The sequence below is a fragment of the Melospiza georgiana genome, chromosome 7 (genome assembly GCF_028018845.1).
Source record: "Melospiza georgiana isolate bMelGeo1 chromosome 7, bMelGeo1.pri, whole genome shotgun sequence".
Taxonomy (NCBI): Eukaryota; Metazoa; Chordata; class Aves; order Passeriformes; family Passerellidae; genus Melospiza; species Melospiza georgiana.
The window spans coordinates 4199850-4227016 of record NC_080436.1 but is presented as its reverse complement, the minus strand read 5'-3'; the positions used below and the strand labels follow the sequence as shown (position 1 = coordinate 4227016).

The following is a 27167-nucleotide window of genomic DNA, read 5'->3' as shown; positions in this document are numbered from 1 at the left end:
ATGAAAGTGACACACCTTTCTTGACTCACACAACGCAACCTTTGAAGTCCCAAATTGCCTTGAACCCTCTCTAATCATTGATTGCTTTCTGTAACCTTGGTGCAAAGATCTGATGACCTGAAATGGGAGGAGACTCAGAAGGGCAGGGGTGGAGCATGGCTGCAGAGCTGGCAGAGCACTCCTGGCCTCTCTGCTGCCAGGCTTCCACTCTGCACGGCTCACACCATGCTGGTGGCACTGCTTCTGCCCTTCCTGTGCCTCCTGAGTCCGGCCGCCGCTGGGAGGCTGCTGGTGATCCCCATGGATGGCAGCCATTGGCTCAGCATGAAAAAAGTGCTGATGGAGCTGAGCAAGAGAGGGCACCAAATCGTGGTCATCGCACCAGACAACAAAATCCTGATCGATTCCTCAGATGTCTACGAATTGAAAACCTACCCAGTGCTAATTACAAAGGAAAACATGGAAGAACAGTTACGCTCCTTCAGTGCAGGACTTTTCAGCCAAGAGCCTTTCCTGGTGAGGTTCTGGAAGCGTTTGGAAGATTATCGGAAGAGCGGAGCCCTTTTTCATGCTTTGTGCAAGTCGTTGTTGCACAACCAGGAGCTGTTGAAGAACATTGGAGATGGTCACTTTGATGCCCTGCTCACGGATCCTGCATCACCCTGTGGGCAGATCATTGCCCTGCACTTCTCCATCCCCAGTGTTTTCTTCCTGCGGATGGTTCCGTGTGCCTTGGAGGTTCGCGCGGCTCAGGGCCCGGACCCGCCGTCCTACGTCCCACGGGGGTTCTCAGAAAACACCGACCACATGACCTTCTCCCAGAGGGTCAAGAACTTCCTGATTGCCCTTTCCGAGTCCTTCATCTGCAATATTGCCTATTCTCAGTTTGAGGAGCTGGCCTCAGAGTTCCTCCAAAAACCCATGACAATGACGGAGCTTTTAAGTCACGGATCCATCTGGCTGAGGAGAATCGACTTTGTCTTTGAGTATCCCATGCCTGTCATGCCCAACATGGTTTCCATTGGAGGCATCCACTGTGGAGAGAAGAAGAAGCCCTTATCTCAGGTCAGTGGCTGGCTGGGAGAGGTTGTGGCACTCACACACCTGCATGGTCCAAGTGAGGTGTTTGAGAGGGATGAATCTTATCTCTGTCTTGGAGGGAGACGGTTTCCAAGAGCCGGAGGTGTTGGCACAAGGACAGTGGCTTTAAGCTGCCAGAGGAAAGGATTAGACAGGATATTGGGAAGAAATTCTTCCCTGTGAGGATGGTGAGGCCCTGGCACAAGTTGTTCCGAGAAGCTGTGGCTGCCTCACCCCTGGATGTGTCTGTGTCCAGATTGGACAGGGCTTGCAGCAACCTGGGATAATGGAAGGTGTCCCTGGCCATGGCACGGGGTGGAATGGGATGTGCTTTAAGGTCCCTTCCAACACAAACCAACTTGGCTTTCTACAAAGACCAACTCCCTCTTTCAAACTCTTGTTTTCTGTCGTGCATTTATTACAGGCATTTAGAATATCCTGCCATGGTTGTATTGGAAAGGTTTTGGGATCTCCTGGCATGGATTTATTAGAGTTGTTTGGGGCTCTCTTTTGATGGGTTTCTTAGAGGGGTTTGGTGATCTCTTTCTGCATTTGATAGAAAGGTTTGGGGTTCTATTTCCATGGATATAGTAGGAGGGGTTGGGATCTCCTATCATGAGTTTATTAAAGGATTTTGTAATCTCCAATCATGTATTTATGACAGAGGTTTGGGGATTGCCTGCCATGGGTTCATTAGAGGGGCTTAGGTATCTATTGTCATGAATTTATTAAAAGGATTTGGGGTCTCCTTTCATAAATTTATTAAATCAGTTTTGGCTAGTGTGAGTGGATTTATTAGAGGGATTGGACATCTCCTGCCATGTGTTTATTAAAGGGGCTTGGGGATCTCTTGTCATGGATTTATAAGAGGTAGTTTGGGATCTCCAGTCATGGATTTATTCCAGCCTTTGCTGGTGCGCTGTAACTACCCGAAGAATTCCCTCCTGAGTATTCCCTAATCATTTCTGAGCCTGGCATGGGCCAGCCTGCACCTGACAGAATCATCCAGCTTGGAAAATACCTCCAGGATCACCCAGTCCCAGCCTTACACCAGCACTGCCATGGTCACCCCTGAGCCATGACCCCAAGTGCCACATCCAGGCTCCTCCAGGACACTTGAGAGATGGTGACTCCACCACTTCCCTGGGCAAATTTTTCCATTGCTTACCCATTCTTCCAGTGAGTTTTTTTTCCCTAATACCCACTTTGAACCTCCCCTGGCACAACTTGAGGCCATCTCCTCTCTTCTTTCCCTTTGGACACAGCAAGACACGCCGATCCCACTCTTGCTCCTGTCAGGGAAATGTAGAGCATGACAAGGTCCTCCCTGAGCCTCCTTTTCTCCATAAACACCCCCAGTTCCCTCAGCTCAGGAGAGTTTTTAATCCCTTCCCCAGCTCTGTTACTCCTCCCTGGACAGGGCTGCCCCCAAATTTTTGCCTTTTCATCCAAATCCAGCCTTCCCACTGTCCCTTTGCTCAGGTGTCAGCAGGAAGCGACTTTGATCTTGTACTGCCTTAAACCCAGCAAATTCCAGAATTCCTGGCTGGGATAACCTGGGATAACCAGGCCGTCTAGGGGAGCCTCTGACCAGTTCACAAACACTGAGGTACTGATTAACTTCAGCAGTCCTGGGATTGCCTTTGCACTGACACCTCATGCTGAATGTTTGGATGGAAAATCCATCCTGCAGCAGGAGGGAGGGGAGGGCAGAACATTTCCCTGCCAGCCCTCTCCTTGTCCCACTTCAGCAAACACCTGGGTGCCATCACAAAATACAGAAATTAACGTTTCTTTGTGAGAAAACTGTCTTTTCTTAACAGGTCAGCTTCCCAATGCCCAGTTCTGAGGGTGCTTTATAAAAATCAGACCATATTTAGTACTTGTTACTATGATGTTTTTCCTTTGCGTTTCATAATAGAAGATTCAGTGAGTGTTTTAGTCTCTTTTACCTCAGAGCTTCTCTCCCCATACTCTGACACTCAAAAATTTGGTTTTCTGGAAAGCCATCCTGACATAAAACTGTTCTCTGCCACCTTCCCAGTAGAAATAATGAAAGACATGGGTAAAAGAGGAAAAACAAATAAATAATGCTGGTATGAGTAAAAGAATATGCAGTTCATTGTGTTGCATTGACCGTGCCATGAAGGGAGAGGAGAGAACTTGTGTGCCTGAGGCCTGGAGGCTGCGTGCCTCTGAATATCCAGGGGTGCAATATTTTTAATTTTACCATCAGTGGCAATGCTGTGAGGCCGGGGAAATCACGTCTGTGCTGAAGCTGCTCCTTTGCTGAGTCAGGTCTGAAACCTGAGCCTCCAGATGTTGCTAAAACTCATTTAGCGCTGGTTTGAATCCCAGTGGGGAGGAGTTTCCAGCCAGCCAGGGGCCACCTGCCAGGCTGGGAAAGAACTCTGTAAAGTGAGAGCTTGGTCTGTACAGAGAGAGGCCAGCCCCTGTCAGCACCTCTTAGAGGTGTCCCTGGCATGGAGGAGTTTCCTGCCAGCTCAGAAGAGGCCTGAGCCTTTTTCTGAGGGTCTCCTGCTCCATCCCTGGAGGAATCACTTGAGGATCTGTGTCTCCAGCTTGGAGAGGCTCTTTTTCATTTGTTCCTGTGGCCTTTGGTGTTGCTCACACCAGTGTTGCTCCCAGGGTCCTGGCCAAGGTGGGACACAAGGCACAGCAAAGGTGAGGAGTCCTGAGGGATCCCTGTAGCACGTTGAGGAACTCAGGGAACATTGAAGAACTCCAGTGACTCAGCACTGAAGAAGTCACCAAATCTTGGCTTTCCAAGTTAGGAGGGAAAAGGCAAAATAAACTACCCACAGTGCAAAGCAGTGAATCATTAACAACAGGACAATCAAAGAGCAGAGCTCAACAACTCCGGCCGGCAGTTGCTTTCCAAAGCATCTTCAGACTACAGCCTGCAGGAGAAATCTCTTGAACGGCCCCTACTGCACCACTGCACCATGGCTTTGAGGCTTTGCTGTGCCTGGATTTCCATCCTCCTCCTCCTCCTGCCTGGCGTCTTGGACGGAGGGAAGCTCCTGGTGGTGCCCATGGTGGGAAGCCACTGGCTGAGCATGCAGGAAGTGGTGGAAAAGCTGAGCGAGAGAGGACACGAGGTGGTGGTGCTGGTTCCTGAGGTGAGCTGGCAGATGGAGACTACGCAGGCCTACAAGGTGGTCACGTACCCGGTGAGCCAGACCCTGGAAGAGCTGGATAACTCCTTCCAGGAATGCCTCACCGTGCACCTGACACCGAAGCCGTTCCCTCTCAATGCCCTGGCCATGTACAATGCCTCGGTCCATACTTACAGCACTTTCTTTGGGCAGTGCAAGGACCTGTTCCACAGCCAGGAGACGCTGAGGTTCCTCAACCAAAGTGGCTTTGATGCCATCCTGACGGATCCTATCTTCATGTGTGGGACCATCCTGGCCCACCATCTTTCCCTTCCCTTTGTCTTCTTCATGAGGGGATTTGGTTGCAACCTGCACTTTTCAGCCCCACAGAGCCCAAGCCCTCTGTCCTACGTGCCGAGACTCTTCAGCTTCAACTCGGACCGCATGACTTTTTTCCAGAGGGTGGAAAATGCCCTGATTTCCCTCCTGGAGCTTGATTACTGCAACATTTACTATGCAGAAGCACTTAAGCTTTCCTCAGAAGTTCTTCAGAGAGATGTGTCCCTGATGGACCTGGTGGACTCTGCTGCCATTTGGATCCTGAGGTTTGACTTTGTGTTTGAGTACGTCAGGCCAGTGATGCCCAACATGGTCTTTGTGGGGGGGATCAACTGTGCTAAGAGGAAACTACTGCCTAAGGTAATGTTTCTTTGCCTAAAATTGTACATTTCCCAATGAAAATTCGTTCTGTTGTTTCAGCGAGTTTATCGCTATTGTTTGTTGTTTTTTTAATTTCTGGCAATTATTTAATTCATGCAGGTTTGAGTAATTGTTTCCATAGGCTGAAATGAAACAACCTTGATAGGGACTTAGTTATTTGATTAGGGTTTTGCAACCAAACAAACAAAAAGGGGATTTCATCAGCCAGATGGAAATTACTGTTCTCAGTGAATGTGTCTTAACTACCAACGATTTCCAGTTTTGATTTCATTTGAATGGCATCTGATATTTATTTCTGTTGTCTGATCAAAAATCCAAGAGTTGTATTTTGCTTTTAACTCCAGCCTCAGCAGCATCAGTTGATTCACTTTAGTTGTATTTTCATGACAAATCATTTCCAAACTGGCTGTCTGTGTTAGGTTACTCCTGTTTGTGGGGGTGAAATATAAATGTCACGTTGAAATGGCAAGAAATAATCTTACAGTCATGGATTTGGTGAAAGACTCATGAATGCAGAACTCAGGTAAGTTTCCATACCTTAATATTTGCTTTTGCTAAAATTGTTCTTCAGGGTGTTAAAGCTAATCGAGAACTCTAAATATATTGTGATAGTCAGCATGGAATCTCTAAAATGGTAACACTGGACATTTCTTTCCAGGCACACAGTTGGACACAAATCTCTTTCCCAGGAAATTGCTCCCTCACTTTTGAATTGTTTTCATGCAATATCTCTGCACAATGTCTGTGAGCTGGAGGGGTGTGATTTTTCTTTCCTCTTTTATATTTCTTTGATGCTGTTTGACAGTCCCATGGAGAGCCCTCTAAACTTGATAAACAAGGCAAAGGATTATAATACTAACTAGGATATTAGGAAAAAATAAATCTAAGGAATTATATCTGGTTAGGCTGACAAGAGTGACAGCAGCTTGAGATTTGAGAGGCAAATTCTTGCTGGTTTCACAATAGAAGTCTTTACTTTTATATCCTGATGGTCTGAGATGTGCAAAGAGTTCATCACTTTGCTACAAGGGTAGAGACATCCTGCCCTCATTTTATCCCTGCCAGCTGCTGTCTTCACATTCCTGTTAGGTAAAATACAAAATTTCCACACCTGGAAAAATCTTCTGTAATTATTCTTTTTCAGTTTCTTTTTGACCTACATTATCTACAGACTGCAGAGGAGTTTCTCCTGTTTCCCTTTGAATAGTGCCCAGCAGGTGAGTGTAAACCAAAGTAAAGTGATTCACAGGGTGTAGTGGAATCTGCCTGTTTACACACAATATTAAAGCCCTGGGTTGGTTATTGCTGCTCAGAAACATAATCCTATGGGAAGAATGAATAGTTCCTCAAAGTCTATTGAACCCATTGCTCCACAGGTAAGAAAAGAAAAAGGATTACTGGGAGAAGGAGAGAGAAGAAGCGATTCAAATTGCAGATTGTTCCTCAGACAAGGAATCCACAGGCCTTTTTCTTACACCGCTTCCATAGTTTTCCTCAGGCAGGGCAATGGGCCATGGTGGTCTCATTCCAGGTAAGAGTTCCTCTCTGCTGGATCTGATGTGGTCCCATGGAGGAGCTGCTCTGAGCGGAAGGAGCTCAGGCTTGTGCAGAGCTGGCCCTGCTTACCTTATCCAACTGGGAATCCAATCCTAAATTGTGTAAGGATCATCACAGAGCTTGTGGGAGAACATGAGACCTTAGGGCTGGGCCTGGGGGACCACAGACTGCCTTTACATCTTGTGTAAGCTGCCGCTGGCTGATTTCCTCTTGGCCTGGACTTTGCATGGGATATGTCTCAGCAGCAATTAAACCTTCATTAACAGGCAGAGAAATCCCAAGTTTCCAACTCCTCGAGTGTCTGGAAGTTTAACACAAGGCTTGCAGCAATCAGGGCCAATATCGTGGCTCTAAGAAGTACCTGAAGGCTGGCATGGTGACTTAGGAAATCAACTCAAACTGTGAGCCCTGAGACACTCTGGTGAAAATCTCATCATGAGCCAAAGTTAGTGCAAAGCTGCTTTTCTGGCCAGCTCAGAAAAACAAAGGTACTATGATTTGATATGTTCGAATGATTTGATTAAACCAAATCATAGGAATTTAGGCTACGGCCACTTCTCAAAAGTCTCTCTGTTTGGTTGTTTGTTTTTTTTTTTCACCTAAACCTCCCAGTACTTATTTAAACAACTGGTCAACTGAAAACATTAAATTAACCGCAGGTTTAAGTAGGTATCTAGTCAAGTAAGGACAAAGTGTAACTGAATAAACACCTTTTTCTCACCAGCACGGGGCTTAAGAGTACAGATCCTGCTTTAAAACCCTCTCCATTTTCCCAAGGTTGCTATTAATGGCTTCAGAAACAGCTGCCCTGGAAATGATCTGTGTTCTATGATTTGCTTCTTGCTCTCACAAAAATTTCTATTCCTTTCCAACTTACATATTTGCTTGTATGTGTTGTTTTTCCTCTAAAGCTAGTGTATCCACACAGTGTTAACAAAAAAAAAAAAAAACTGAGGAAGAATCAGGCAGGTTCCTGTCATCAGCCACCAACCTGCATTTCCCAGATGCTGCTTAGCACCAGAAAAAGGGGTCTGGGTTCAGTTACACAAGGACTCCTCCCTGGATAAGCCTGATCCATCATACAGGAACCAAGGGAATCAAATTACATAGAATCACAGGCTGCTTTGGGTTGGAATGAATTTTAAAGCTCTTCCCATTCCACTCCCTGCCATGGGCAGGGACACCTTCCCCTAGCCCAGCTCGCTCCAAGCCCTGTCCAGCCTGGCCTTGGACACTGCCAGGGATGCACAGCTTCTCTGGGCATCATCCCCACACTCATTGGGTTGAGCAACGTTTTCCTGCTTGCAGGACCCAGAGCCTGAGGGGGTCAGCAATCTCACCTCACAGCTGGGAAGCAAATCCAGTGGGTGAACCTAACACTTCCAGGATGAAACCTACACTTTTGCTGTAGTTTTAGTGCTGCTGAGGTTTCTGTTTGCTGCTCTCTTTCCTTAGTGCCACTGAGAAAAAATCCACAGATCGCAGCCAGTCCCACTCACAGGTGAACCTATGAGAAAGTTTTAGCTCCTCTTGGAGCTAAAGGAATGGCAGGGTGAGGGGCCCAAAGCCTGCAGAGCTGCTCCATCACTCTCTACCAGCTCCAAGAGGCTCCGTGGAATAACCCACACAAGGTTTATCCGTTCTGAGAGGAAAACAAACCTGCAGCCCTGGCTCACCCAAACCTTGATGCCCTTTGATATTGCAATGGGGAAGGCTTTCCTCCAAGCAGGCACCTGGCTATCTCACATTTGGCATCCTCAGTTCCTTGATTGCGCATAAAACAGGAGCTGGAAACAAGCATGGCACCCTTCAGAGCTGAGAGAGGTCCAGGTGCCCTTTGCTACTTATCATGCAAAAACAAGCACAAACTTATCTCTTCCTTATCAGAAAAATGAGCCTGGCTGTTTATTTTCTCAATAGCAATTACTTACCTTAACTCTGACCTCAGCTGATCCTGTGGTAATCTAAGAACTTCGTTCTTTCTTTCTTTGTCCTGACTTTATCTCTAATTTCTCTTGCCCTTCCTCTTGCTGCCTCACTTTTCCCACAGTTTTTGCTCTGATGGTGTGGTGCAAAAAGTAGGGAGCCTGTGGAGTCCATAAGGAAGTGTGGCCATCCTGTCAAGAGACTTTTTCTGTTAAAGTCAAGGGAAAGGAACTTGTATTGGCTGTTTTCAGCCAACTGCTGTTGCCATTGAAAATCCCATTGAGTCCAGAGTAGAAACCACACCAAGCAGCAACTTCCAAGTTAATTTGGTCAGTTCTTGTCACAACAGCTGCAATGAAGTCTTTGCATCCAGATTTCCTGTATTGAATGACAATTATTTGTAAATCCCTTCGGTGTCCTACTTTCAATCTGTGCCATCTCCCACCTCTCTTGCACTGGGCCTCTCCAGAAATTGATTTTCCATGTCTAAGGGTGGTTCCTCCATGTGAAGCGTGACAGAGTGGAGCTATTCAGGGCAGTCGCACCACCCTTTGGTGTGGGAACTCAGCACATCACTCCGGATATCCAGAGTTACCGAGACAACACTTGGGGGGACGCAGAAATCCTGGAATGTGGCCAGAGGTGCTTGGTGGTTGGATTTTGACCCCGCACGGGATGTGCCACCTCTTTGAGGACAAGAGAATCACTTGGGGATAAGTGGTGTAAGAATTAATTATTCACAGGGTGAAAATACAGATTTTAGGATTTTGGTACAGGGGTGTTGGAGAATTTTGCTCAGAAATGGCTTATAGAATTTTGTTCAGACATGCCATAATAATATACAGCTGATGGAAAAGTAAAAGGCAGCTGTAAGCAGCAGTTCCCAAGCCTGTTTCTGTAAATAACAAAAGTTCTCAGGCACATTTATGTAAACAGCAGAAGTTCTCAGGTTGTTTTTAATAACAACTAAATATCTTGTCCTTGGCTTTTTTGGGAAAGTAAAAGTAACAGACATGGAGGTTTTGAGAACCATTCATATCAGGGTGAGAACACAAATCTTGGTTTCAATAACAAACCACAGGTATTGAAAACAAAAGGAGGGGTTAGTGTTTGATCTGTAGCCTATGATGAGCTCGGGTTTTGCAATATATATGAGCTTAATTAACACTGTTATAAAATGTGCATGGTGGATGAATAAATCGGAGTTCGATGCTTATCAGAGGATGGGTCGTCTCCATTTCTACACAGGGGGGTTATGGAGACAAGATGGAGGAATCAGGGCATGTCTTGTCTTCTTCTTTCTTCTTGTCATCCATTTTCTGTGGTGATGTTGGCACTTTGGGATTGGTTCATGCTGAAGGTGCACTTGCTAATATGAGTGAAAGGTATTGGGAAATAAAGGTAAATATGATATACATAGTTTTTAGTATAAAAATAGACGACCGCCCAGTGGGAGGTTAGAGTTCCCTTGGCTGCCTTGCTGGTCAGACCTCTGTCAGGATGGAAGAAAATTTTGTAGGTAAGAAATAATAAACAATACTGAAGACTGAAAATCTGAAGAGTACAGACTCGTCCTTTGGAGCGCAGGCTGTCCCAAGGCCATCCTGCGCGTGACCGGGCAGAGACAAAAGCCGGACCGGTCCTTTTGGGTGTCATGGCTTTGCCTCAGGCTGTAAGGATTTGCTTCTCCTGGGATGCTGGGAATCCTAGCAGGATTCATAAAAAGAATGGGAAAACGTTGTACTGATGGCAGCTTCTCATCACAAGGACTCCTTTGTTTTTTGGACTAACCTTCCCATGTTCATTTGGCAGCCTTGTCTGAGGTTATGGCCTGTCTTCTCTGCATCTCCTTGCTCTACAGGTGTTTGAAAATTCCCATTAAGTTAATCCATGCTGTAAACTACCAAGATGGATCAGCATGGGTGATGGAGCTGCTGTTCTTTTTGGAGGACAGGTTCTCAGCAAAGTCCAAGATTTCCCACCAGGCTTGTGAAGGAATCTGCAGAAATTGCATGGGGGAAAAAAATCCAACATGATTTTCAAGCCCAGATTGCCCTGGAGAAGGAAATTGTTTCCCATATTCACCTGGTTATAGGCTTTAAGGAGAGTTTATCACCAACGTTAAACCCCAGGAATTTATAACCAAGAAGGACCTGGACACAGGGTTGAGGTAATGAACTGAACTCTTACTGGCTGTGAACGATTCCTGACTTTGTGCACTAGAGAGGTGTTGCTGGTCTTTGTTATCTGGGGTACAAGGGTGAAATGCTCTTTTGCAACTTTGTTTTATACCTGATAGGATAAGGGGTTAGCTGAAAGTTGTATGGATAGATGAGAAAGGACTTACTGCTGGCTGCTTATCTTCCAAAAAAATGCAAGTTTGCATTATGGAAAATTATTTTTTCTCAGGGATGCCAACTGCTATAGACTACTAAAAAAAAAAAAAAGGGGAAAACCCAAACTCCAGGTATTGGTTTACTAATTTCTCATGTGAATCTTTACTGTTCGTTATGTTTCACTGTACTACTGGCATCAGTTTCATTAGGTAAGAAAACGATTTTAAAAATTCTTAAATACCTTAGTCTGACAACTCTGTCAGCCTTCAGTGGCAGCAGTGGAAAGGAGTCCTTTCTTGCCTCTTTTGATAGGCAAAGGCCTCCCATGTGGGCTCAGCAGTGTTTCTGTCCAGCCACTCTGTGGTTGCATTTTTTCATGGATTTTCCCTGCATTTTGCCATCAGAACTTGAGCGTGGTGGGATGGTGGCAAGAAGCACCACAAAGCAAGGGTCCTGATGAGGGAAGAAGGTGGCATGGAGCTAATCACCTCAGCTTGGGGTGTGTGAAAGTGACACACCTTTCTTGACTCACACAAAGCCAACTTTGAAGTCCCAACCTGCCTTGAACCCTTCCTAATCATTGATTGCTTTCTGTGACCTTGGTGCAAAGGTCAGATGACACAAAATGGGAGGAGACTTAAAAGGGCTGAGGTGGAGCACGGCTAGAAAAGCTGGTAGAGCACTCCTGGCTTCTCTGCTGCAGGGCTTCCACTCTGCACAGCTCACACCATGCTGGTGGCACTGCTTCTGCCCTTCCTGTGCCTCCTGAGCCCGGCTGCCGCTGGGAGGCTGCTGGTGATCCCCATGGAGGGCAGCCACTGGCTCAGCATGAAAAAAGTGCTGATGGAGCTGAGCAAGAGAGGGCACCAAATCGTGGTCATTGCACCAGACAACAAAATCCTGATCGATTCCTCGGATGTCTACGAACTGAAAACCTACTCTGTGCCATTGATGAAGGAGGATGTGGAAGAACATGTACGCACCTTCATTGAAAAATCTTTCAGCCAAGAGCATTTCCTGGTGAGATTCTGGAGGCTTTTGCTGGAGTACAGGCAGAGCGGAACCCTTTTTCATGCTTCATGTAAGTCCTTGCTGCAGAACCAAGAGCTGCTGAAGTACATTGGAGAGGGTCAGTTCGATGCCCTGCTCACAGATCCTGTGTCACCCTGTGGGCAAATCATTGCCCTGCACTTCTCCATCCCCAGTGTTTTCTTCCTGCGGATGGTTCCGTGTGCCTTGGAGGTTCGCGCGGCTCAGGGCCCGGACCCGCCGTCCTACGTCCCACGGGGGTTCTCAGAAAACACCGACCACATGACCTTCTCCCAGAGGGTCAAGAACTTCCTGATTGCCCTTTCCGAGTCCTTCATCTGCAACATTGCCTATTCTCAGTTTGAGGAGCTGGCCTCAGATTTCCTCCAAAAACCCATGACAATGACGGAGCTTTTAAGTCACGGATCCATCTGGCTGAGGAGAATCGACTTTGTCTTTGAGTATCCCATGCCTGTCATGCCCAACATGGTTTTCATTGGAGGCATCCACTGTGGAGAGAAGAAGAAGCCCTTATCTCAGGTCAGTGGCTGGCTGGGAGAGGTTGTGGCACTCACACACCTGCATGGTCCAAGTGAGGTGTTTGAGAGGGATGAATCTTATCTCTTTCTTGGAGGGAGACTGTTTCCAAGAGTCGGAGGTGTTGGCACCAGGGCAGTGGCTTTAAGCTGCCAGAGGAAAGGATTAGACAGGATATTGGGAAGAAATTCTTCCCTGTGAGGATGGTGAGGCCCTGGCACAAGTTGTTCCGAGAAGCTGTGGCTGCCTCACCCCTGGATGTGTCTGTGTCCAGATTGGACAGGGCTTGCAGCAACCTGGGATAATGGAAGGTGTCCCTGGCCATGGCACGGGTGGAATGGGATGGGCTTTACGGTCCTTTTCAACACAAACCATCCTGGCTTTCTACAAAGACCAGCTCCCTCTTTCAAACTCTTGTTTTCTGTTGTGCATTTATTACAGGAATTTGAGATATCCTGCCATGGTTGTATTGCAAAGGTTTTGGGATCTCCTGGCACGGATGTATTAGAGATGTTTGGGGCTCTCTTTTGATGGGTTTCTTAGAGGGGTTTGGTGATCTCTTTCTGCATTTGTTAGAAGGGTTTGGGGTTCTATTTTCATGGATATAGTAGTGGTTTTGGGATCTCCTACCATGAGTTTATTAAAGAATTTTGGAATCTGCAATCATGGATTTATGACAGGGGTTTGAGGATTGCCTCTCATGGATTCATTAGAGGGGCATGGGCATCTATTGTCATGAATTTATTAAAAGGATTTTGGGACTCCTTTAAAAAATTTATTAGAGCAGTTTTGGCATCTCTGACTGGATTTATTAGAAGGATTGGACAAATGCTGCAATGGATTTATTAGAGCGGCTTGGGGATCTCTTTTCATATATTTATAAGATGTAGTTTGCGATCTCTAGTCATGGATTTATTCCAGCCTTGGCTGGCGTGTTGTAGCAAGCATACAATACCCTAAGAATTCCCTCCTGAGTATTCCCTAATCATTTCTGAGCCTGGCATGGGCCAGCCTGCGGCTGACAGAATCATCCAGGTTGGAAAAGATCTCCAGGATCACCCAGTCCCAGCCTTACACCAGCACTGCCACGGTCACCCCTAAGCCACGACCCCAAGTGACACATCCAGGCTCCTCCAGGACACTTGAGAGATGGTGACTCCACCACCTCCCTGGTCAAATTTTTCCATTGCTTACCCATTCTTCCAGTGAGTTTTTTGTTTCCTAACACCCACTCTGAATCTCCTATTGCACAATTTGAGACCATTTCCTCCCATCTTTCCCTTTGGATACAGCAAGACATGCCGATCCCACTCTCGCTCCTGTCAGGGACACGTAGAGCCTGACTAGGTCCTCCCTGAGCCTCCTTTTCTCCATAAACACCCCCAGTTCCCTCAGCTCAGGAGAGTTTTAATCCCTTCCCCAGCTCTGTTACTCCTCCCTGGACAGGGCTGCCCCCAAATTTGTGCCTTTTCACCCAAATCCAGCCTTTCCACTGTCCCTTTGCTCAGGTGTCAGCAGGGAGCGACTTTGATCTTGTACTGCCTTGAACCCAGCAAATTCCAGAATTCCTGGCTGGGATAACCTGGGATAACCAGGCCATCTGGGGGAGCCTCTGACCAGTTCACAAACACTGAGGTACTGATTAACTTCAGCAGTCCTGGGATTGCCTTTGCACCGACACCTCATGCTGAATGTTTGGATGGAAAATCCATCCTGCAGCAGGAAGGAGGGGAGGGCAGAACATTTCCCTGCCACCCCTCTCCTAATCCTGATTCAGCAAACACCTGGGTGCCCATCACAAAATACAGAAATTAACGTTTCTTTGTGAGAAAATTGTCTTTTCTTAACAGGTGAGCTTCCCAATGCCCAGTTCTGAGGGTGCTTTACAAAATTCTGACCATATTTAGTACTTGTTACTATGATGTTTTTCCTTTGCGTTTCATAATAGAAGATTCAGAGCATATTTTAGTCTCTTACCTCAAAGCTTCTCTCTCCCTATGCTGACGCTCAAAAATTTGGTTTTCTGGTAAGCCATCCTGACATAAAATTGCTCTCTGCCACCTTCCCAGTAGAAATAATGAAAGACATGGGTAAAAGAGGAAAAACAAATAAATAATGATGGTATGAGTAAAACAGTATGCAGTTCATTGTGTTGCATTGACCGTGGTATGAAGGGAAAGGAGAGAACTTGTGTGCCTGAGGGATGGAGGCTGCGTGCCTCTGAATATCCAAAGGTGCAATATTTTTAATTTTGCCATCAGTGGCACCGCTGTGAGGCCGAGGAAATCACATCTGTGCTGAAGCTGCTCCTTTGCTGAGTCAGGTCTGAAACCTGAGCCTCCAGAGGTTGCTAAAACTCATTTAGTTCTGGTTTGAATTGAAGTGGGGAGGAGTTTCCAGCCAGCCAGGGGCCACCTGCCAGGCTGGGAAAGAACTCTGTAAAGTGAGAGCTTGGTCTGTACAGAGAGAGGCCAGCCCCTGTCAGCACCTCTTAGAGGTGTCCCTGGCATGGAGGAGATTCCTGCCAGCTCAGAAGAGGCCTGAGCCTTGTCCTGAGGGTCTCCTGCTCCATCCCTGGAGGAATCACCGGAGGATCTGTATCTCCAGCTTGGAGAGGCTCTTTTTCATTTGTTCCTGTGGGTTTGGGAGTTGCTCACACCAGTGTTGCTCCCTGGGTCCTGGCCAAGTTGGAACACGAGACACAGCAAGGATGAGAAGTCCTGAGGGATCCCTGTAGCACGTTGAGGAACTCATGGAACATTGAGGAATTCCAGTGACTCAGCACTGAAGAGGTCACCAAATCTTGGCTTTCCAAGTAAGGAGGGAAAAGGCAAAATAAACTACCCACAATGCAAAGCAGTGAATGATTAACAACGGGAACATCATTAGGGCAGAGTGCAACAAATTCACCCATCAGTTGTTTTCAAAGCATCTTGAGGCTACAGCCTGCAGGAGAAATCTCTTGAACGGCCCCTACTGCGATCACAACAACATGGCTTTGAGGCTTTGTGTTGCCTGGATTTCCATCCTTCTCCTCCTCCTGCCTGGCCTCTCAGATGGAGGGAAGCTCCTGGTGGTGCCCATGGTGGGAAGCCACTGGCTGAGCATGCAGGAAGTGGTGGAGAAGCTGAGCGAGAGAGGACACGAGGTGGTGGTGCTGGTTCCTGAGGTTAGCTGGCTGATGAAAACCACGCAGGCCTACAAGGTGGTCACGTACCCGGTGAGCCAGACCCTGGAAGAGATGGATAACTCCTTCAAGAATTACCTCACCGTGCACCTGACACCGAAGCCGTTCCCCTTGAATGCCCTGGCCATGTACCACGCCTCGGTGAATGCTACAGGCATCCTTTTTGGGCAGTGCAAGGACCTGTTCCACAGCCAGGAGATCCTGAGGTTCCTCAACCAAAGCGGCTTTGATGCCATCCTGACGGATCCTATCCTCATGTGTGGGGCCATCCTGGCTCAACATCTCTCCCTTCCCTTTGTCTTCTTCATGAGGGGATTCCCTTGCAACCTGCACTTTTCAGCCCCACAGAGCCCAAGCCCTCTGTCCTACGTGCCGAGACTCTTCAGCTTCAACTCGGACCGCATGACTTTTTTCCAGAGGGTGGAAAATGCCCTGATTTCCCTCCTGGAGCTTGATTACTGCAACGGTTTCTATGCAGAAGCGCTTAAGCTTTCCTCAGAAGTTCTTCAGAGGGATGTGTCCCTGATGGACCTGGTGAACTCCGCTGCCGTTTGATCCTGAGGTTTGACTTTGTGTTTGAGTACGTCAGGCCAGTGATGCCCAACATGGTCTTTGTGGGGGGGATCAACTGTGCTAAGAGGAAACCACTGCCTAAGGTAATGTTTCTTTGCCTAAAATTGTACATTTCCCAATGAAAAGTCATTCTGTTGTTCCAGCAAGTTTATCTGTATTGTTTGTATTTTTAAATTTTCTGGTAATGATTTAATTCATGCAGATTTGGGTAGTTTTTTCCCATATGCTCCCATCAAACAACCTTGATCGCGACTTATTTGAATTCATGACAGTTTTGTAACAAAGCAAACCAAAAGGAGATTTCATCAGTCAAACTGAAATTTCCGTCCACATTGAATGTGTCTTTACCGCCAATGATATCTAGTTTTCATTTCATTTTTCTAGCATCTGACATCTATTTCTTTTATCTGATCAAAATCCCAAAAGTCATCTTGTGTTTTTAACTCCAGCGTCAGTAGCATCAGTTGATTCACTTGAGTTGTATTTTCATGACAAATCATTTCCAAACTGTCTGTGTTAGGTTACTCCTGTTTGTTTGTGTGAAATATAAATGTCATGTTAAAACGGCAAGGAATAATCTTACAGTCGTGGATTGTGTGAAAAACACTTGAATGCAGAACTAATGTAAGTTCTCATATTTTCATGTCTGCTTTTACCATAATTGTTCTGGAGGGTCTTAAAGCTAATTGAGAAATCTAAATCTATTGAGATAGTCAACAATCTCTAAAATGGTAACACCGGACATTTCTATCCAGGCACAAAGCAGGACACAAATCACTTTACTAGGAAATTACTCCCTCACTTCTGAATTGTGGTAATGCAATATCTCTGCACAATGTCAGTGAGCTGGAAGGGTGAGATTTTTCTTTCCTCTTTCAGATTTCTTTTCAGATTTCTTTGATGCTCTTTGACAGCCTGATGGAGAGCCCTCTAAACTTGATAAACAAGGCAAAGAACAATATCTTGGCTAGGATATTGGGATAAAATTATATCGAAGGCATTCTATCATATTACGGCTCAGGAGAGTTGTTCTAGTTTGAGATTTAAGAAGCAAATTCTTGCTGGTTCCACAATATAAGTCTTCACTTTTTTATCCTAAAATTCTCAGAGCCATAAGGAGTTCATAAATTTGCTACAAGGGTAGAGACATCCTGCCCTCATTGTATCCCTGCCATCTCCTGTCTTCAGACTCCTGTTAGGTGAAAATCACATGTTCCACACCTAGAAAAATCGTGTATTGGCCTTTTACAGCCAACTGCTGTTGCAATAGAAAATCCAATCGAGTCCAGACTCAAAAATACACCAAGCAGCAACTTGCAAGTTAATTTGGTCAGCTCTTGTCACAGCAGTTGCAATGAAGTCTTTGCATCCAGATTTCTGGCAATTAATGACAATTCTTTGTAAATCCCTTCAGTGTCCTGCTTTCAATCTGGGCCGTCTCCCATCTCTCTTGCACTGGGCCTCTCCAGAAATTGGTTTTCCATGTCTAAAGGTTGTTCCTCCATGTGAAGAGTGACAGAGTGGAGCTACTCAGGGCAGTCGCAGCACCCTTTGGGTGTCATGAGACAAATGGCTTTGCCTCAGGCTGCAAGGATTTGCTTCTCCTGTCTGAGGATGCTGGGAGTCCCAGCACCATTTATAAGAAGAAGGGGAAAACATTGTGCTGATGGCAGCTTCTCATCACAAGGACTTCTTCCTTAGCACCCTCCAAAAGGTTTGCTCTGGCATTGCTCTCACTTGCACAAACGGAACACATTGCTGCAGTGGCATTAGTGGGAGGTGTCACAGCTTCTTCTTGATTTTGTCTTGCTCACAATGTGTGGAAAGGGTTTTCAATACAGCAACGAAAGACCAGAACTCCTTCTTTGTGTACCTGTGCCGGCCTCCATTCCCTTTGTTTGCCCTGAACCCTTCCATTGCTTCACTTTTCTGTGTAGTGTGATGAGGAAAAAAGCCAATGGGGATCGTTCTGCTCAGATTTGGGATTTCTTGGTGTATCCTGGTGGCTGTTACATCTTTGTAAGAGGTGGAGGTTGTGCTGCTTCCAGGGGCTAGGAATTCAACATCAGCCTTGTATCCTCAGGAATGGAGTTACATCCCTTCTGCTGGGTGTATTTTTATTATTTCCTTGCCATGTATTTACCAGGTCAGTGGTTTTTACTGATTATTTTTGCAACATGACATCCCTGCTGTTCGTGTCACAGACTTAGTGCGCACAGTGTCTTAGTGCTTACAATGAGATTGAAGCTTAAACATTAACAGAAAGTACAAACGTTTCAGTGGGGACACGGCTTCAATTCCATTCCCCAAACACAGGCAAAATCACAGGCTAATCACACCCATATTGACAAGGTAAATATTAATTTCTGCAGGCAATAAATTCCCTGCTTACTCTGCATGGGCTATCATATAAAGGATTGTGTGGATCCCTGTGGAGCAGAACCTTCTGATTCGCTCCCACCAAAATTGTTCTTTTTTACCAAGGCACGTGGATACTTCTCCTCCTGACACTGTCTTTAATCCTGGCTGAAGGTGGAAAGATCCTGGTGGTACCTCAGGATGGAAGTTACTGGCTCAGCATGCGCCCAGTAGTGGAGAAACTGCAGCAAAAGGGACACGAGATTGTTGTGCTTGTACCCTCCACCAGTCCGTATATGAAGTCAGAGGAGCGTCAGAATTACACAGTCCAAGCCTATCCAATCCCTTACACAGAGGAATACTTGGGGGAAATGCTCAAAGCCTTTGTTCATGCCCATTTTCTTGAACAGTCTGTTTGGAATGTTGTTTTGACCTCGTATCAAAACACGATAGAAATCTCCTCGGTCTTCTTCACCAACTGTAAGAGCCTTCTGCAGAACGAGGAGCTGATGCAGCACCTGCAAGAGAGCAAATTCGACTTGATTTTCACAGATCCCATCCTGATGTATGGGCCCCTGGTGGCTGAGTATCTTGCCCTTCCTTCCGTCTACTTCCTGCGGGGCTTTCCCTGTGGAATGGATTCTGCTGCTACCCAGTGCCCAAGCCCTCCTTCCTATGTCCCCAGGTTATTCTTGGATAATTCAGACAGCATGACCTTTTCCCAGCGGGTGAAGAACATGCTGGTCAATCTGCTGGAGCTCTTCTACTGTAAGCCCATGTATGATAACTTTGAAGAGCTTGCATATGAGGTTTTGAAAAAGAAAGTGACCGTGACAGAACTCCTGAGTCGTGGATCCTTCTGGCTGATGAGATATGATTTTGTCTTTGAGTTCCCCAGGCCAGTGATGCCAAACATGGATTTTATTGGAGGCATTGACTGTGTTTTGAGAAAAAACTTGTCTTGGGTACAAATTTTTATTCTTTTTATATGGAAAATGCAAAGTATAAATGTATCATAGAATGGCAGAATGGTTTGGGTTGAAAGGGACCTTAAAGATTATTTTGTTCCATCCCTCTGCCACCCCTGGCAAGGCATGTCACTCTCATGCTTACATCAAACCCGGGCTGACAACTGCTTGGTGTTCAAAGATTGAAATCCTGCATGGTGCAGAAATGTTATTTCCTCATACCTAGCATTCAGATTATATCATATCCTGGCAAACCTAAAGCCTTATCAGACATACTTAGGACAATTTAAGTGACATGTAGCTTTTATGCAATTCATAGTCTCTTTTTTTGAGGTGATGAACTTTGCTATGCTCCTCTCCCAGCTGTCTCGTGCATTGTCCATTTCTCCCATCTCCTTTAATCCCAGTGAAGGTTATAGGAATGAAGAGTTTTCCTATTTTCTACCTCAGCCATCCCCTAGACTTATTCCTTTCCATCTGCCTTTATTGTCAAGGTGTCAATATCTAAGCCTCAAAAAAATCCTTCTCCAGTTCCATCCTCCCCTTCTCTTTTATATTATTGGATTAGGCTTTAACCTCTCCTGGGTACGGATATCTCCTGTAAATTTCCATTTGGGCCTTTGTGGACCAACCTTCCCTTGTTCATTTGGCAGACTTATCTGAGGTTATGGCCTTTATTCTGTGCATCTCATTGCTCTGAGCTGTTTGAAAATGCCTATTAAGTTAATCCATGCAGTAAACTACCAAGATGGGATCAGCGTGGGTGATGGAGCTGCTGTTCCTTTTGGAGGGCAGGTTCTCAGCAAAGTCCAAGATTTCCCATCAGGCTTGGTAAGAAACCTGCAGAAACTGCATGGGGGAAAAAAAATCCAGCAGAATTTTGAAGTCCAGAATGGCCTGAAAAGGAAATTGCTTCACATAATCACCTACTTTTATAGGCTTTAAGGAGAGTTTATCACTAGTGTTAAACCCTAGCAATGGATAACCAAGAAGGATTTGGACACATGGTTGAGGTCATGAAGTGACCCAAAATTGGTCCTAAACTGACCCCTCAGTGGCCGTGAACGATTCCTGACCTGTGCACTCCAGAGGTGTTGTTGGTCTTTGTTGTCTGGGATGCAAGGGTGAAATGCTCTTTTGTAACTTTTTTTTATACCTGGTAGGATAAGGAATTAGCTGAAATTCATATGGAGAGATGAGGAAAGATTTTCTACTGGCTGCTTATCTTGCAAATAAAAGCCTGTTTGCATTGTGGAAAATTATTTTTTTCTCAGGGGTTCCAGCTGGTTTTGGTTTTTTAACAAAAAAGCAGAACTCAAACCCCAGGTACTGTTACACAAATTTCTCGTATTAATCCTTACTGTAAGTTATGTTTCACTGTAGTACATGCTTTCGTTTCATTAGGGAAAAATATGGTTTTAAAAGTGCCCAATTACCTCAGACTGTGACAACCCTGTCAGCCTTCAGTGGCAGCCATGGAAAAGAGTCCTTTCTTGGCTCTCTTTGATAGGCACAGTCCTCCCATGTGGGCTCTGTCAGCAGTGTTTCTGTCCAGCCACTCTGTGGGTGCATTGTTTTCATGGGTTTTCCCTGCATTTTGCCATCAGACCTTGGGCGTGGTGGGATGGTGGCAAGAAGTGCCACAAAGAGGAGTCCGGCTGAGAAAAGAAGGTGCCATTGAGCCAATAACTTTAGCTCCAAGTGTGTGAAGGTGACACACCTTCCTTTACTCACACAATGCCACCTTTGTGTCCCAACGTGCCCGGAACCCTCCCTGATAATTTATCGCTTTCTGTGACCTTGGTGCAACATTCTGATGACGCGAAATGGGCGGAGAGTCAAAAGGGCAGAGGTGTGGCATGGCTACAAAAGCTGGCAAATCATCCTTCAGTTGCTTTCCAAAGCATTTTCAGGCTAAAACCACCAGGAGAAATCTCTTCTACAGCCCCTATTCCTACCACAGCAACATGGCTTTGAGACTTTGCTGTTCCTGGATTTCCATCGTCCTCCTCCTCCTGCCTGGCCTCTCAGATGGAGGGAAGCTCCTGGTGGTGCCCATGGTGGGAAGCCACTGGCTAAGCATGCGGGAAGTGGTGGAGAAGCTGAGTGAGAGAGGACACGAGGTGGTGGTGCTGGTTCCTGAGGTGAGCTGGCAGACGGAGACCACGCAGGCCTACAAGGTGGTCACGTACCCGGTGAGCCAGAGCCTGGAAGAGCTGGATAACGCCTTCCGGGAATACGTCACCATGCACCTGACGCAGAAGCCTTTCCCTCTCAATGCCCTGGCCATGTACAATGCCTCGGTCCATACTTACAGTACTTTCTTTGGGCAGTGCAAGGACCTGTTCCGCAATCAGGAAACCCTTAGGTTCCTCAACCAAAGCAGATTTGATGCCATCCTGACGGATCCTATCTTCATGTGTGGGACAATCCTCGCGCACCATCTTTCCCTTCCCTTTGTCTTCTTCATGAGGGGATTTGGTTGCAACCTGCACTTTTCAGCCCCACAGAGCCCAAGCCCTCTGTCCTATGTCCCAAGACTCTTCAGCTTCAACTCGGACCGCATGACTTTTTTCCAGAGGGTGGAAAATGCCCTGATTTCCCTCCTGGAGCTTGATTACTGCAATGTTTACTATGGAGAAGCGCTTAAGCTTTCCTCTGAAGTTCTTCAGAGAGATGTGTCCCTGATGGACCTGGTGAACTCCGCTGCCATTTGGATCCTGAGGTTTGACTTTGTGTTTGAGTACGTCAGGCCAGTGATGCCCAACATGGTCTTTGTGGGGGGGATCAACTGTGCTAAGAGGAAACCACTGCCTAAGGTAATGTTCCTTTGCCTAAAATTGTACATTTCCCAATGAAAAGGCGTTCTGTTGTTCCAGCAAGTTTATCTGTATTGTTTGTATTTTTAAATTTTCTGGTAATGATTTAATTCATGCCGGTTTGGGTAGTTTTTTCCCATATGCTCCCATCAAACAACCTTGATCGCGACTTATATGAATTCATGAGGGTTTTGTAACACAGCAAACCAAAAGGGGATTTCATCAGCCAAAGTTAAATTTCTTTCCTCATTGAATGTGTCTTTACTGCAAATGATATCTAGTTTTCATTTCATTTTTATAGCATCTGACATGTATTTCTTTTATCTGATCAAAATCCCAAAAATCATCTTGTCTTTTTAACTCCAGCCTCAGCAGCATCAGTTGATTCACTTGAGTTGTATTTTCATGACAAATCATTTCCAAACTGTCTGTGTTAGGTTACTCCTGTTTGTTTGTGTGAAGTATAAATGTCATGTTAAAATGGCAAGGAATAATCTTACACTCGTGGATTGTGTGAAAAACACTTGAATGCTGAACTAAGATAAGTTCTCATATTTTGACATTTGCTTTTACCAGAACTGTTCTGGAGGGTCTTAAAGCTAATCGAGAAATCTTAATCTATTGAGATAGTCAACAATCTCTAAAATGTAACACTGGACAGTTCTCTCCAGTACACAAATCACTTTACTAGGAAATTACTCCCTTACTTCTGAATTGTGGTAATGCAATATCTCTGCACAATGTCAGTGAGCTGGAGGAGTGAGATATTTCTTTCCTCTTTCAGATTTCTTTTCAGATATCTTTGATGCTCTTTGACAGCCTGATGGAGAGCCCTCTAAACTTGATAAACAAGGCAAAGAACAATATCTTGGCTAGGATATTGGGATAAAATTTTTTCTAAGGCATTCTATCATATTACGGCTCAGGAGAGTTGTTCTAGTTTGAGATTTAAGAAGCAAATTCTTGCTGGTTCCACAATTCAAGTCTTTACTTTTTTATCCTAAAATTCTCAGAGCCATAAGGAGTTCATAACTTTGCTACAAGGGTGAAGACATCCTGCCCTCATTGTATCCCTGCCATCTCCTGTCTTCAGACTCCTATTAGGTGAAAATCACATGTTCCACACCTAGAAAAATCGTGTATTGGCTTTTTTCAGCTAACTGCTATTACCGCTGAAAGTCCAGTCGAGTCCAGACTAAAAAATACACCAAGCAGCAACTTCCAAGTTAATTTGGTCAGCTCTTGTCACAGCAGTTGCAATGAAGTCTTTGCATCCAGATTTCCTGCATTGAGTGACAATTCTTTGTAAATCCCTTCAGTGTCCTGCTTTCAATCTGTGCCGTCTCTCACCTGTCTTGCATTGTGTTCTCCAGAAATTGGTTTTCCATGACTAAGGGTGGTTCCTCCATGTGAAGAGTGAGAGAGTGGAGCTACTCAGGGCAGTCGCAGCACCCTTTGGGTGTCATGAGACAAATGGCTTTGCCTCAGGCTGTAAGGATTTGCTTCTCCTGACTGAGGATGCTGGGAGTCCCAGCACCATTTATAAGAAGAAGGGGAAAACATTGTGCTGATGGCAGCTTCTCATCACGAGGACTCCTTCCTTAGCACCCTCCAAAAGGTTTGCTCTGGCATTGCTCTCACTTGCACAAACGGAACACATTGCTGCAGTGGCATTAGTGGGAGGTGTCACAGCTTCTTCTTGATTTTGTCTTGCTCACAATGTGTGGAAAGGGTTTTCAATACAGCAACGAAAGACGAAAACTCCTTCTTTGTGTACCTGTGCCGGCCTCCTTTCCCTTTGTTTGCCCTGAACCCTTCCATTGCTTCACTTTTCTGTGTAGTGTGATGAGGAAAAAAGCCAATGGGGATCGTTCTGCTCAGATTTGGGATTTCTTGGTGCATCCTGGTGGCTGTTACATCTTTGTAAGAGGTGGAGGTTGTGCTGCTTCCAGGGGCTGGGAATTCAACATCAGCCTTGTATCCTCAGGAATGGAGTTACATCCCTTCTGCTGGGTGTATTTTTATTATTTCCTTGCCATGTATTTACCAGGTCAGTGGTTTTAACTGATTATTTTTGCAACATGACATCCCTGCGTTTTGTGTCACAGACTTAGTGCGCGCAGTGTCGTAGTGGTGTCAGAGTATGAAGTTTAAACATTAACAGAAAGTACAAACGTTTCTGTAAAGACACGGCTTCAATTCCCCAAACACAGGCAAAATCACAGGCTATTCACATCCGTATTTGGAAGTTAAATAATAATTTCTGCAGCCAATAAATTCCCTGCTTACTCTGCATGTACCATCATATAAAGGAGTGTGTGGATCCCTGTGGAGCAGAACTCTCTGGATCACTTCCACCAAAATGGCTCTTTTTTACCAAGGCACCTGGATACTTCTCCTCCTGACGCTGTCTTTAATCCTGGCTGAAGGTGGAAAGATCCTGGTGGTACCTCAGGATGGAAGTCACTGGCTCAGCATGCGCCCTGTAGTGGAGAAACTGCAGCAAAAGGGACACGAGATTGTTGTGCTTGTACCCTCCACCAGTCTATATATGAAGTCAGAGGAGCATCAGAATTACACAGTCCAAGCCTATCCAATCCCTTACACAGAGGAATACTTGGGGGAAAAGCTCAAGGCCTTTGTTCATGCCCATTTTCTTGAACAGTCTGTTTGGAATGTTGTTCTGACCTCGTATCAAAGCACGATAGAAATCTCCTCAGTCTTCTTCACCAACTGTAAGAGCCTTCTGCAGAACGAGGAGCTGATGCAGTACCTGCAAGAGAGCAAATTCAACTTGATTTTCACAGATCCCATCCTGATGTGTGGGCCCCTGGTGGCCGAGTATCTTGCCCTTCCTTCTGTCTACTTCCTGCGGGGCTTTCCCTGTGGAATGGATTCTGCTGCTACCCAGTGCCCAAGCCCTCCTTCCTATGTCCCCCGGTTATTCTTGGATAATTCAGACAGCATGACCTTTTCCCAGCGGGTGAAGAACATGCTGGTCGATCTGCTGGAGCTCTTCTACTGTAAGCCCATCTATGATAACTTTGAAGAGCTTGCATATGAGGTTTTCAAAAAGAAAGTGACAGTGACTGAACTCCTGAGTCGTGGATCCTTCTGGCTGATGAGATATGATTTTGTCTTTGAGTTCCCGAGGCCAGTGATGCCAAACATGGCTTTTATTGGAGGGATTAACTGTGTTCAGAAGAAAAAACTGTCTCAGGTACAAAATTTTCTTTTCTTTTCATATGGAAAAATGCAAAGTATAAATGTATCATAGAATGGCAGACTGGTTTGGGTTGAAAGGGACCTTAAAGATTATCTCATTGCATCCTGCTGCAACCCTGGGCAAGGGATGTGACACCCATCCTTACATCGAACACTGACTGACAACAGCTTGGTGTTCAAAGATTGAAATCCTGCATGGTGTAGAAATGGTATTTCCTAATGCCCAGCATTCAGATTATATCATATCCTGCCAAACCTCAAGCCTTGTCAGACCTAGTTAGGACAATGTAAGTGATATGTAGCTTTTATGCAAATGAGTGTCTCTTTTGTTGACCTGAAGAACTTTTCTATCCTCCTGTCATGGTTTGAACCTGACACAATGCCATTGCCCCCATGAGAATACACTCTCCCTGGTATCTGCTGTGAGATGTGATGTGACCAGGAATAAGAACCGCAGGCTCTTGCTTAAATAGAAATAAAAAGTTTATTAACTAGACTACAAGTGAAAGAAAACAGAGAGAAGGAAAATGAAAACCTTACAACAGCATTCTCCTCCTCCCCCCACCAAATTCACACTACCATACATCTTCCAAAATCAATAACTCTTAGTCTGGCACCACCCTCCAGAACACCCAATTCTCAGTTCATCCAAAAGGGAGGAGTCCTTCTTGTAGCCATTGTATCTTCTTCCTTTCCATGTTCAGTGCTCTCACCACCAAACTTTTGAACTAAGCTGTCTCGAGGTTTGTCTTTCAAGGATGCATCGTCCCACTCCAAAAGGCACAATCTCTCCTTTCGGGACTTCTGTCCCCCCCATATTTTTACCACCCCCTTGGGCCGAGGGGTATCCACACTGCACTCCTCCTGGTTCTGAGGCCCGGGCTCCCCTTTGAATACAGTCTCTGCATCGCATGGAAACAGTCCATAGCTATACAAAAAGCGTCCAGCAACAATGCTACTCCATCACCCTTTCCACCCCCTGGGGTTCTTCTTTCTCTCTGTCTTCCTCAGACCTTCCTCTCCTTTACTCAGTTCCTTCTTCATCCTCTAAATTCATATCTTCTCCAGGGGAAGGTTAATGCTCTACTAAGTTTTCATTATCCACAAAAGGGTTAGAAGCCCTTACACTCGGCTGGATACCTTGCAGTATTTCCCCCCCCCCCAGTCCTTCTCCACAGCTGTGTTGCCCTGCTGCAGGTGCATGTTTATGGAATTTCAAGGTAACAAGCACAGGCTGCCTTCTCGCTCTCATTCTCCTGAGGGGGGGTGGGGGGGGGGTAGAATACCTCTCGTGCTCCTCCATTCCTTCCATTCCTCCACCCTTGAGCCCCTCGGGGTCAGGCCTACCTCCCCCAGGCCACGCAGCTTTCCCCTCCCCAACCCAGCAGCAGACAGGTGGGCAGGGGAGAGCTCTGACCTCTTTCTCCGCAGGAACCCAAGCGATCTCCCAGGTGGGCAGCTCTGGTTTTTACCCCTGTGTTTTCTCAGAGGCAGATCTAATTTTCAGTGGTCGTACCAAGTGCCAATCTTAAAATCTGAGCATCCATTGGTGGTTTGGTGGTAATGACCGCATAATCTCAGAAATCTCATTTCCAGTAAAATGACCAAACCTCCTCTCCCAGCTGTCTTGTGCACTGTTCATTTTCCCCCTCTCCTTTCATCCACAGTGAAGGTTATAGGAATGAAGAGTTTGCCTATTTTCTACCTCAGCCATCCCCTCGATTGATTCCTTT

General features: G+C 45.9%; 6 protein-coding genes across 6 annotated transcripts; all 6 read left to right on the top strand.

Annotated features, from left to right (window-relative positions):
• Positions 1-225: 225 nt before the first annotated feature.
• Positions 226-1210, top strand: LOC131085652 (UDP-glucuronosyltransferase 1A1-like). Its single transcript, XM_058028064.1, has 2 exons — positions 226-1065; positions 1160-1210. Exons 1-2 carry the CDS (start codon positions 226-228, stop codon positions 1208-1210), a joined length of 891 nt encoding a protein of 296 aa, XP_057884047.1.
• A 2836-nt stretch (positions 1211-4046) lies between these two features.
• On the top strand, positions 4047-7847 carry LOC131085651 (UDP-glucuronosyltransferase 1-6-like). Its single transcript, XM_058028063.1, has 2 exons — positions 4047-4898; positions 7785-7847. The coding sequence occupies exons 1-2, from the start codon at positions 4047-4049 to the stop codon at positions 7845-7847; spliced, it is 915 nt and encodes a 304-aa protein (XP_057884046.1).
• Positions 7848-11467: 3620 nt separating this feature from the next.
• Positions 11468-14180, top strand: LOC131085650 (UDP-glucuronosyltransferase 1A1-like). The gene is made up of 2 exons (XM_058028062.1): positions 11468-12307; positions 14175-14180. Exons 1-2 carry the CDS (start codon positions 11468-11470, stop codon positions 14178-14180), a joined length of 846 nt encoding a protein of 281 aa, XP_057884045.1.
• Positions 14181-15296: 1116 nt separating this feature from the next.
• On the top strand, positions 15297-16791 carry LOC131085649 (UDP-glucuronosyltransferase 1-6-like). The gene is given in 3 exon segments (XM_058028061.1): positions 15297-16041; positions 16044-16147; positions 16747-16791. Coding segments are annotated over 3 exon segments (894 nt in total).
• A 108-nt stretch (positions 16792-16899) lies between these two features.
• LOC131085648 (UDP-glucuronosyltransferase 1-6-like) lies at positions 16900-20589 on the top strand. The gene is made up of 3 exons (XM_058028060.1): positions 16900-16918; positions 18597-19387; positions 20554-20589. Exons 1-3 carry the CDS (start codon positions 16900-16902, stop codon positions 20587-20589), a joined length of 846 nt encoding a protein of 281 aa, XP_057884043.1.
• Positions 20590-21357: 768 nt separating this feature from the next.
• LOC131085647 (UDP-glucuronosyltransferase 1-6-like) lies at positions 21358-26658 on the top strand. The gene is made up of 3 exons (XM_058028059.1): positions 21358-22209; positions 25355-25429; positions 26632-26658. The coding sequence occupies exons 1-3, from the start codon at positions 21358-21360 to the stop codon at positions 26656-26658; spliced, it is 954 nt and encodes a 317-aa protein (XP_057884042.1).
• The last annotated feature ends 509 nt before the right edge of the window (positions 26659-27167 follow it).